Source organism: Hydra viridissima, unplaced genomic scaffold (assembly GCF_058129835.1).
Source record: "Hydra viridissima isolate aposymbiotic clone 2 unplaced genomic scaffold, HvirCarnegie_v1 scaffold_7, whole genome shotgun sequence".
NCBI lineage: Eukaryota > Metazoa > Cnidaria > Hydrozoa > Anthoathecata > Hydridae > Hydra > Hydra viridissima.
The window spans coordinates 7735122-7747874 of NW_028324306.1; the positions used below are offsets into that span (position 1 = coordinate 7735122).

Genomic DNA, 12753 nt, shown 5'->3' on the forward strand with positions numbered 1-12753 from the left:
AAGTAACTATAAATTAATACAATTTTGTATAACTGATTTCTAATGGTTAAAAATTGTGTAAACCCCACTAAGTAACTATAACTATTAGTGAATAAAAAAGTTGCGCAACACTTGTGCAATCCGTTATTATAACTTCCAATGTTTTGTGGGGGATCTAAAAATTGTCCTAAATTCAAAAGTTTTTGTATTTAGGGTTTTTAGATCAAGTGGGGCATCTTCAGACAGCCTGCACATTTTTGGAAAACAGATTTGCCTCAAAATTTCAAAGCTTTTGATAAACTGGTTAAAATCGCACGATTTTTTAAAATTTTCTATAAGTAAATATCAACATTAGTAAACAAAACACTGTTACAAACTTTATCTACTTAAATCCCATCATGCATTAGCCAGAGAAATCAATGAAAATTCTAATATTTTTTGCACCGCTGTAAAGTAAACACATTAATCTTACTAAATTTTAACTACTTAAAAGTTTTCGAAAAAGCTAAGAGGCATGTAAAAAAAGTTTTTCTCAAGTCAAATTAATTTTGTTAATTTGTAAGTAAACAACCGGATGTTGTATTATAGGCGTTGCACAGTGACTCAAAACAGCAAAAAAATGGCAATAAACCCCTCACAACAATTTTGTAAGTATTGTGCCCTTTTTTAATAATAATAAATTACAATGATTACTTATTTGAAAAGTAAAAACAGTTTTTTCATAAAACTTATATTTTATTTTTTATGGTTAAAAGAAGTTAAAAATTTTAATATTATTTTCAAAGAAATCTGAAAAATAAGAGATTTTCCTTTAGTAAAAATGGAGACCTTTTAATCTTAAAATTAAAGTCTACAATTACTTTTACGATAATCTTTTAACTTTACATATTTCAAATATATTGAAAAAAAAATTGCAATCTGATTTTTTTTGTTCAAATTAGAAGAATTTTCTAAAATAATATAGAATATATACATACTTTTTTGTTTTAAATATGAGCTAAAAAATGTTCCACCGAGTTCCAAGGAGATACATTTTTTTTCAGTTAACTAACACTTTACTTGATTTTTTTTATTTGTTTAACTTGTTTCAACATATCAAATATAGTTTCAAGTAACATAGTTTTGTCATCGTATGCTACTTAAAAGTTTGTTAAAATGTTTATTGTTAATTTTGAACAGTGATTTATTATTCGATAAGTATTACGTATTTGAAATGGCTTTACTTAACAACTTCAGTATTTCCTGTAATATACAAGTAACATTATTTACTTAAACATTATAGGAAACGTAATGTGATAATTGTCAAAGAAATAATAACATAAAATGTTAAACTGTTTAAAGTGAAAATTATAAAAGTACTCAAAAATGTTTCTGATATATGTTAATGATTTTATTAACTTGGTGATTTTTAAAAACAATAACAATAAAAAGATTAGATCTTATCCCGAATTTACGTGAATTAGGATATTAGGATTATGGAAGGATTTACTTATAATTACTTATATGGAAGGATTTACTTATACTCAAATAAAGCTGAAGAAATAAGCAAAGAGAACATAAATATAGTAAAGGCTACTTTAGCTACATTTATTTCAAAAGTGAAGAAAAAAATTAAAACAATGTCTAGAAATTATGATTCATTTATAGAAAAAAAAATCAATGGCTTCTAGAAAATCTTATAACCAATAAAAGAAGCCACTTTGGTTCTGGAGAACCCCATAAACATTATGCTCTATTTTTAGTATCTGCAAGAAATACACATTTTAATAAAAGTCAAATTTTTTAGAGATATAAAAAAGAAAAGACACTTTGGAACCTCTTCTTTAAATATGAGTGTAAAGCAAGCTCTTGATTTAAAAGTGAATACTGACCTCAGCGATAAACAATATTAAATGATCAAAAACCTAGACCTTGTACACATACTTATCCCCTTCTTGCATGATCTTTCAGGGGAAAAAGTGAAATACTATCCTAAAATTTTTTTTCCTCTGATTTCAGCTGCTACCATTAATATTGCTAAAGCTGTGTTTATATAGATGGCATGACAATACCAAAAGTAGCAGCTGAAATAAATGATGACAATTCTGTCAGAAGCATGCAAATATCAAGTAGAATAATGAACCAAAATGTTGTGTATTGGCTTAGAAATTCTAAAATTTTAATTAAAATTATTTTTTACGCGTGCAGCCAAACCTTACGAGAGCGTGAACTCGTATGCACACAATATACGCGTCAAAGGTGCGCTTAAAGAATAATTTATTTAATAAATTTGAATTCTTTGACCCAAAAAACTATCATTTTCACATATAATATGTTTATTTACAATTTTTATCAAGTTTTATTGAGTTTTCACTGTGCGTTACGTTACACGTATTGCATGTTTGTAATGAAGAAGTATTTCGAGAAGCACTTAATCGATTACACAACAGAAAATTAGTTAAGTTACTTTTATAGGAAATTTCTTTCTTCAGTAAATCTAACCCTCTGAATTCAAATATCACATCAGCTTTTTGTCTAGCGTCTCCCGTTTTTGTTTTTTGTTTTGCTATTGAGGTTTATTTGATTCACTGAATTTGCTTTATATATGCATTTTAGTTCTTTTTATTTTTTGATTAAAATTTTTTTTCATGAAACTATTTTAGTAACGTCTCGACTTTTCTGTTTTAAGTTTTGCTTAATATAATTATGGCACCTTCTAAAAATACTTAACATTTGCCCGCTATTATATTGGACTAAAACATCCAAAACATCAATTATTGCGTGGGACCAAACTGTGGACCGGATATGCTGTGTAATTTGCTATCCAAATAGATGATCAGGACAAGAAAAGATTTCCTCATCTGTCCTGTGATACTTAAAGATCAGTTTTGGAGGGGTGGCTACGGGAGATCAGAAAAGCATGTCATTTTTGATTCCTCGCGTTTGGAGAGAATCAACGAACCACACTATAGACTGCTACTTCTATATGATCGATATATCAAGATTTAAGATAATTATGGATAAATTGAGGCTAACATGTCCTGATATTCTGTTGTTAATTGCTCTAATTCCACGTAATGATCAGCAGCCAGTTCCCATTCCCTTAACCTCATTATCGCATTTGTCTGACAAAGGTAATTCTGCAGATTAACCTAAAGTGTTGTCCATCACATTCTGAACAGCCACATTTTCCTAACCAAAGCTAAATAGACTTTTTGGTGGGAGACCTGGGTTTGTCAAAGTCTGGAGTCGAAATATTGACATTTAGGCTGAAAAAATTGGAAAATATTGGATTTAGCATAGCAGGATTTTTTTTACAAACTATCCGAATCATCATCAGACTTTTTCTTAGTTTTACGAAGTATCGGATAGCTTGTTGTTCCACCTGAATGTTAATGGTATTTTTGTAAAATTTAAATTCTTGCAAGAACCTTGAACCTGGCGATTGTTTAAAGACAGTTCTATTTGTAGGTGTTCTTTTACATAATGGGAACCAAAATCCATCTATACCTCACTCGATATCACCTGTGGCTCACTCGACGCATTTAAAGGAATGTTACAATAACTTTTTGCTCGATAAAGATACTACAACCCAGCCAACATTGACAGACGGGTACCGTACGGGGCCCATACGGGTACGCAACTGGGTCCCGTATGGGAAGACCAACGGTATCCCGTCGGATCTTGGCCGCGGTTTCCATATGGGGCCCATATGGGTAAGCCCGCTGGGTATCCCGTATGGGTCCCAGTAAAATCCCGTACTTTAAAACCGTAAGGGGCCCATTTGGGTTTGCAACTGGGACCCATATGGGAAATCCATCGGGAACCCGCCGGATCTTGGCCGCGGTTTTCCTCTGGGGCCCATATGGGTATGCCCGCTGGGTAACCCGTATAGTTCCCACAAAGTTTGCCAATTGCAAATCTTGCAAAACTACGTTTATAATTTACAGATAAAATAAAACTGTATATGATTTGACTGTTTGTTTCAAACAAAATAACAATTAAAATTACAATGTCAAAATTGAGAGAATTTTTAACCATTCTTTAATCGCGTATCATCTGATTTCACGGTTGTTTCGCGAATTGGAAGCTTTTCCATCGTTTTATTCTCGTTTCGAAGCTTTTTCTTGTTTCAATATAAGCTGTAAAAAATAAAATTTAACTGTTAGTCTGAAATTTTATAGGTAACACACCTGGTTTTATTCATTTAATATATTATAAAACTCTCTACTCAACACTCTTCAGATAAAAAATTGTTGTGATAGTAAATGTATAACATTCCTTTAGTTACTGATAAATAAATTATAATTTTATATTGATATTGTATATATTTTTAAATAATTAAATATATAAAAATGTATATATATATATATATATATATATATATATATATATATATATATATATATATATATATATATATATATATATATATATATATATATATATATATATATATATATATACACATACATACACTATATATATATACAATAACCACAACGACGGGGGATGGGGTGGGTGGGGGTGGGGACAAAGACCCCCTTGATTTTTTCAAAAGGACCTCATATATAATTTTTCTCACTAAGAACTTAAAAAGTATTTTAGGTTTTTTTGGTACTTCGGTCCCCCACTAAAATAGATTTGTCTAAACACTAACCAAAGTCTTTCGAGCATTAACATCAGTTAATACTTCTTGAACCATATCCAGTTCTTCAATTGTAGTTGCTGGAAATTGTAAACCTTCCGGTAGCTCAGGTGAATTCATGCCTCCTTCTATGTTTAAATAGCAAAATATTTTGTATCATTTTAGAATGAATCTTTTGAGTATCTTCAATTTGTTCCAATCCTTTACAAATGGCTTTAAAGATTCTTGTTACAAATTTTTGGCAAAAAAATCTTATATGTACCATAATAAATAAAAATTATGTCTCATAAAGAATTCATAAAAATATAATATTACCAATACAAATTTTGAACACATACCTAAAGATTCTGCAACATTCAATTCAGTCAGCGATACTATTGATGAAGCATTGGCATTTCGTTGATAGGGTTCATGCAAGTTCACTGACAAATCTAATATATACATATATACATATATATATATATATATATATATATATATATATATATATATATATATATATATATATATATATATATATATATATATATATATATATATATATATATATATATATACAATAATATTTATCAGCCCTCCAAATTAGGGTTGGCATTCGGCATTGCTGACCTAATTGCCTACCTTAAAGTGTCTGAGGTTTGCAACTTTTTTCTGACCTTGTTTATATCTTTTATGGCAAAACCTCAGTGAAAATTATTTTTAGAGGACTTGATGCTAACCGAAAACTGAGGGAATGTGTGTATGTGCCTGTGTGTGTTTGTGTATATATTGTGCATATTTTGTATATACATACAATATATATATATATATATATATATATATATATATATATATATATATATATATATATATATATATATATATATATATAAAAATTAGTAAAAACACTTATCTACAACCAACATCATTCGACTGAAACACTTTTACTTAAACTAACCAATGATATATTTTAACTTTTTTTAGTTAACTGTACCCAAAAAGTTAAAATTGGTAATTCATGTTCATCTAACCAAAATGTAAAATATGGAGCACCCCAAGGTACAGTCCTGGGTCCAAATCTCTTTAATATCTAGTTGTGGATATACCAAAATGTCTTGAATACATTTCTAAATGGATGTGTGAATCATTCATAAACCAATCAAAAACAAAAATATTAATTATGGCACCACCTAACATTCAAAAAGATATTATTATTAAGGGTACTTTTGTTAACAAGAAATGCATTTGATTTGTTGATTCTGCAAAAAGTCTAGATGTGATACTCAACAATCAATTATCTTTAAAAACACAAATAAATAAGATTGCTAAAAACTGTTACAATATAATGAGAAAAATACCCAAAATAAAACAATTCTTATCCCATAAAGATCTGTGCACCATAGTATGTTCATTATTATTTTCACAACTATATTATTGTAACTCCCTCTACTTTGGAATTGATAAGACACTATTAAAAAAACTGCAGTCTGTTCAGAATTGTGCAGCAAGACTGGTATTTAAAACCAGAATAGAAACTCAAGTAAATAACAAAAAATATAGCAACTTGCATTGGCTAAAAATTAGAGAAACAATATATTTCAAGGTCATTTTAATAATGCAGAAATCTATTAAACAGGAAGCACTACGTCGTTATGCAATTTAATTCAATACTCTATGTCAGAAAGAACACTAAAACTAAAAGAAACAAAATACAATAATTGTTTCAGCAATCAAGCATTATCCCAGTATGGTCTTAAACTTTGGAATATACTTCTAAATACCATCAGTGACAAAAAAAACACAACTATTTTTAATAAAAAACTAAAATCATATTTAATGGTGAATGGAGAACTATTCCACCAGAAAACTCTTGATTATTAAAATTTCTCGCTTTGTTTAATTTGTTGCACAGCTGAGCAAGTGTTTTGCCAACTTCTGGCAAAACACAGTAGTTGTGGGTAAACCCATGTATTTATTATTTATTTATTTATATATAAAAGCCTGTCTAAGTTATCTCAATCTACAAACTCTAGAACAAAGAAGGCAGTTAGGGGATATGATACAATAATTTAAAGCATTCAAGGGGGTTAATGAAGTAAATTGGTTTCATATCAATGCACACCACATTCCCTTTTAGCACAAGGACCTGCAAGTAATGTTAAAGGCTCTAAATTATATATACATATACATACATACATACATACATACATACATACATACATACATACATACATACATACATACATACATACATACATATATATATATATATAATATATATATACAATATATATATATATATATATATATAATATATATATTATATATATATTATATATATATATATATATATATATATATATATATATATATATATATATATATATATATCCCTGTTAAGTTGAACCCTGGGTAAGTCAGACTTTTACTAAATTGGACAGATTTTCGATTCCCCTTGAACACTCTATACATACATAGAGCTCGCTTAATTCTGACATTTTCTAAGTCTAGATATCTATCTATTCCCTTTGATATTTCATATATATATATATATATATATATATATATATATATATATATATATATATATATATATATATATATATATATATATATATATATATATATATATATATACTATAAAATATTTTAAAAAATTAAAATTTTCTCCAACAGAAAAACCTTGACAATGGAGGCTATAATATACATAAAAATTTTTATGCAATATATAAATGACAAATACTTAATTAGAACCTAACATTATAATAGATAACAATTATTAAAACAAATATTGAAACAATATCTTACTCACTTTTCTCAAAAGGCTTTTCTTGATTATCTCTAAAGGATTGGCAAAATATCAAAAGTATTATTATTTTTTTTGAAACTTTAATAATTCATAAATGTACAAGTTTTAAGCCAGTAACATTAACATAAGTGGAGTAACATTAACATAAACATCTTTTGTATGTTTAATTAAAATTATGTAACTTTATATACCTACTTTTTTGGTTTTGATATACTTCATCAACATTTTAGGTATCTTCTGCATATCTACATTTTTCTTTTGCTTCAGATTCTGTCTAAATTTTAAAAAGTACTTATGATAATTATTGATGTATCAAAATTTCATTTTCAAATTCCAATAATTATGATTAAATGCTTAAAAAAATTTATAAAAAATTATCAAAATTATTACTTTACTATCTTTGACAATATTATATAAACTACCTGCAGTTGACAAAATTCTTCCTGAAAACCTAAGCCATCCAACCTCAGGTTCTTGACATATTGATTTAGCTAAGTCTATTTTTTTCATATTTGTCCAGCGAGGCCAATAAAAATCTGTAGATTTTCTAGATGAAATTTTTGATAACACATTTTCACTCATAGCATTCACTAACCAAATTAGTGGGACGAAATCTGTATTGTTTTCTTCATCGAATGCAACTATTGCATACAACATCTTACTCAGTAACACAGTACAGAAATTACACAGTAAGTTACTCTGCTACAAAATGTAAACAAAAATAGAAAAAATCCATACTCTGCAATCTCCTTTGTATAGGAATAAAATATTACTAAATTGCACTTTTGGTTTTAAAGAAAAATGTTCAATGGTCTTCAAAATCCATTCATGATTCTAAGAATATATGCCACAAGGAAGTAAGACAAAAATGAAAACACTCACGTCAACTTTATAATATTATATGCATTTCCTTGTGGCGTTACTTTTCATAAACGTAAATATTATTGAATTCTTTAAAGTATTTATTGTTCAAATTGCATGTAAAACTTTGTAAAATTTTCAACTTTATACTAAAGAAAGAAAAAGAGAAAAATTTATGTATAAAAAATAAAAATAGTTATAACAACTTTTTATATAGAGTTTCATAAAAAACATAAAACGAGAAAACGATTATAACTTTAATTTATACGTTATATTGTAAAAACTTTTTTTGCACAAGGAAAGTTGCAAATGGCGATAGTGGTCTGATTGCATAGATTTTTCCGCATATCACTTTCACCAGATGGGTCCCTAATGGGAAACCCGTAAAAATCCCAGTTTTCTTAGCCCTTATAAACACCACATGCGGCCCATATTACTATTTTTGCTTTATTTTTCAACCGTACGGGACCCGTCTGGAAACCAGAACACAAACCCTTCTAAATCCCGTTCCCATAAGCCCAGTTAAAAACCATACGGTACCCGTCTGTCAATGTTTGCTGGGAACAAGTATCAATCGAATGTATGCGGAGATTTGCTGGCTTTTTTACTGGACCGCAAATACGTTGCCTGATGGAGTCTGAGGACTTAGAATTAACACTGTCTAGTTCGAAAAAAGATACTTGACGGGCAATTAGACATGTAGTGAAGGAAAAAAAAAAGAAGTGAAGACTACAAAAAATTAGTGGAAAATTTGGTGACAGCATACGCTCTTCGATGTTGAATGTCAATCAAGCTGGACTTTCGCATTTTTTTCAGACCAAACTTAGGAGCAGTGTTTGAAGAGCATGATGAGAGGTTTCACTAAGATATTTAACTCATGGAAAAGAAGAGTTACCAAAGGCGATGGGATGAAGTTATGATGGGTGATTACGTTTGGAGTTTAGACCCTTCATTTTTCAGACAATGGTAGCGAGTGAATAGTTAATAAGGTACTTTTCTAACAATTGCGTTTAAACAGTTGACAGTACAGCACGGTCGTTCAAACTCTGTTAATAAGCGACAGGTTATTGTGCGCAAGCGCAGTTGGATTATGAAAATTTTAGAACTTTCAAAATGGCTACGGACCTTCGTTACAGAATGAATTTTTACTTAGCGACCAATTTTTCATTACTTATCACGTTTTTTAAAATCGTCTACGTTGATAACCAGCTTTTAGACTGTTAGTAATGTCTCGGTAACTTAATTTTATTAAGAAGTAAGTAAAATGAAAGAGGAATATTATTTTATGATTGAAGAGGATCTACATAAAAAAACTTTTTCTTTGATTTGTTTACAAATTTGGAAGTCTTTTTACATTTTTTTTGAGCGATAAAACTTAAAAGTTTTTCTACTTTTACTTATATGAATCTTTTAACTTTTTATTTCTTATAAAAAATCTTAGCACTCAATTTTTTTTCTTGTTCAAAATTTACATCTAACTATTGTCCTAAATTGATAACATTTTATTTATATCGTTTGTGAAATAAAAATTGTCCTTATGTAAAAAACTTGACTAAATGTTTTTAATAATTTTAAATAAAATCTTTTACTTTATATGAAGTTTTTTATTGATTTATTAGCTTAATTTACTTCATGAATATAAACACTACATAATGCATGTGGTTAAGTTTGATGGTTATTCACAAGAACTATCCAAAAAGTTTAATTATTTTTAGATAAAAATCCATTACAAAAATTTGAATCTTATTTACAGGTTCTGTGGATATTTGGTTGGGAAAAAAAAGTATCCTATTGGAATAAACCAAAAAAAGAACATTGAAATATGTATTCCATGTCATGTTGTCAGATTTAGAGAATGTACACTCATCTAAAAATTTTCAAAACGTTATGATACCATATATAATATGATCAAAAGAATGAAATCAACAACACTTCTTTTAAATATCAACTGGAGAACTCATTGTGATAAATGCTATTGTTATCAGCAGTTAGAAAAACTCAGTAAAAGTTTAAATGTTACTAAATCACTAAAACAAAAATAAAAATGCTTATTGGTTGCCCTGGTATTGGTAAAAAAGTGTGGTCATCTTCCATGATTGCTACCATTAAAAAAAGCATTGTGACAGCACATGACTTGGAAATAGATATTGAAGAACTAAAAAAAGAAATCAATCCTCATTTACAACTTTACCAGTGTAATTTTTATGGTAAAATACCAAAACAACCAGCAACTCTAAAAAAATGTGAACACTTATTTTGTGTTTTCTGTCTTGTGGAAAATATAAAGGTTAACCAACTCAATGAAACATTATGTCCAAAATATAAACAGCTTATTTTACCTAAAGATTTGATTTCCAGTATTAAAACAAATTCTCTTTTAATTATGTTGACTATTGCATGTATATGTAAAAAAAAGTTTAATTCAATCAAAGAATATGATTTAGATATTAATCATAAGTGCATCTGCCTTGATAAATCGTTAATATTACCACAATCAGCCCCATTGTTATCATCATCAATATTCTCATTTGCATCTAATTTGGTTTCATCGTCATCATCATCATCATCATCATCATCATCATCATCATCATCATCTTCATCATCTTCATCATCAGTTATTCATCAACAACGTTTCTAATTTTAACTAAGGCTTTTAATAAATATTTATTGTCAATAAAACAGCTGTATTATCTAATTAGATGTAGTTATATTCTCCATAACTGTCTCTACATTACCAAACTAGAAACCAAGATTGCTGTGGCAAAGGCATAACTGACGAGGGAAACACACCCACATAGCCTTGTCAAAACCAATTCATGAAAAAAAAAGTTTTTTGTTGCAGTTTGATATTATTTATCTTCTCATTGCCATTAATGTTAGTATATATTTTGATGAATTGGTAATTTGTTTGCTTAAGCAGAGGCTTAAACAAACCAATAGCAGGAAACTCCCTACTCTTCCAGGTTTTTTTACAATCTGCCCTTCCTTTTGCTTCATATTATTGAACAACTTCTATGTATTGATGCAATGTTTCATCAGCTGTTTGGCAACTTTTCACTGGTCCACTATATATATATATATATATATATATATATATATATATATATATATATATATATATATATATATATATATATATATATATATATATATATATATATATATATATATATATATATATATATATATATATATATATATATATATATATATATATATATATATATATATATATATATATATATATATATATATATATATATATATATATATATAGAAGATACAGCAAAGGATGACAACTTTGTTGGTACTTAAAGTTTCATGAAACTTTAAGTACCAACAAAGTTGTCATCCTTTGCTGTATCTTCTATGTAATTGCTCTTGCCAGCAGGCTATTGAGCACGCTCGAGTGAAGAAGTCTTTTACTAATCATAAATATATATATACATTTGCTCCAAACAAGTCGAGCACTCTACGAAATTTTTCATTCTCGCGATGGAGAAAGTAAACTTTGAATACTCAATGAAAAATATTCCCATTCCATCAGAAAAAAGTTATGAAATTAAGCTAATGGAGAAAATTGAATAAGTCATAAAAAGAATGCGTTGGAAGGCTATATGCTACAAGAACAAAAGCCAAAATCAAAAAGAAGAAAAATGGCATGGTCTAAAAACATTCAAATGTCCACCGCAAGTGAAATTTGAAGCCATTAATAAGAACAATTCTTTTTTAACGACATTTTTAACGGTTTTTTCGTTTTTCTTTAATGTTCTCTTTTTGTAACGTTTTTTTCATTATGTATTTTGGCTGATGATTGCCGGCACGCCGGTATGAAACTTTAAGTACCAACAAAGTTGTCATCCTTTGCTGTATCTTCTATGTAATTGCTCTTGCCAGCAGGCTATTGAGCACTCTCGAGTGAAGAAGTCTTTTACTAATCATAAATATATATATATATATATATATATATATATATATATATATATATATATATATATATATATATATATATATATATATATGTATATAGGTAATAGATAAAATTTTGGCTTATACTTTTTGTGTTAAAAGATAAATTTGTTTTATCATGTATACAAATATAGTTCTGGTATCATATCAAACATTAAAAAAAAATAAAAGGCTAATCACATAATTCAGTGAAAAATGTTGAAAGTGTTAAAGAAAAAACTAACCACTCTATTTAGAGCACATTTTTAATCTAATTTGACCAAAATTGTGACTCAAGGAAACTTCAAGCTAATTTTAAAAAAATTTAATCTTTAAAGTTGATGAGTAAAAAGTTGCCAAACAGCTGAAAACATTGCATCAATATATGTCCTTGATCCTAAAATAGCACACAAATTTTAAATGTAATAACAAAAAATAAAGAGACCAATTATGAATACAAAGCAAAAGTAAATAAACCTGTAAGAGTAAGGAGTGAGATGAGAAGTAATAAAAATTAAAAAAAAACACCTGAAAAACTAAACAAATCTTG

The 12753-nt window shown here is 28.0% G+C and overlaps 1 protein-coding gene and 1 long non-coding RNA gene across 11 annotated transcripts; one reads left to right on the forward strand and one right to left on the reverse strand.

Annotated features, from left to right (window-relative positions):
- Positions 1-3924: 3924 nt before the first annotated feature.
- LOC149885954 (uncharacterized) lies at positions 3925-8801 on the reverse strand. 10 transcript variants are annotated; one of them, XR_016454387.1, is made up of 6 exons: positions 7817-8801; positions 7586-7668; positions 7398-7426; positions 4945-5037; positions 4619-4734; positions 3925-4100 (listed from the first exon to the last, which is right to left on the reverse strand). It is a non-coding gene; the product is annotated as an uncharacterized LOC149885954 (long non-coding RNA). The 10 variants fall into 10 exon arrangements; XR_016454386.1 differs by lacking the exon at positions 4619-4734 and adding an exon at positions 5544-5712 and having other exon boundaries at positions 7817-8799; XR_016454391.1 differs by lacking the exon at positions 3925-4100 and having other exon boundaries at positions 4461-4734; positions 7817-7941; positions 8277-8801.
- A 376-nt stretch (positions 8802-9177) lies between these two features.
- LOC149885955 (uncharacterized) lies at positions 9178-11315 on the forward strand. Its single transcript, XM_090093722.1, has one exon. It carries the CDS (start codon positions 10300-10302, stop codon positions 10891-10893), a length of 594 nt encoding a protein of 197 aa, XP_089949848.1. The 5' UTR covers positions 9178-10299; the 3' UTR covers positions 10894-11315.
- Positions 11316-12753: the final 1438 nt, after the last annotated feature.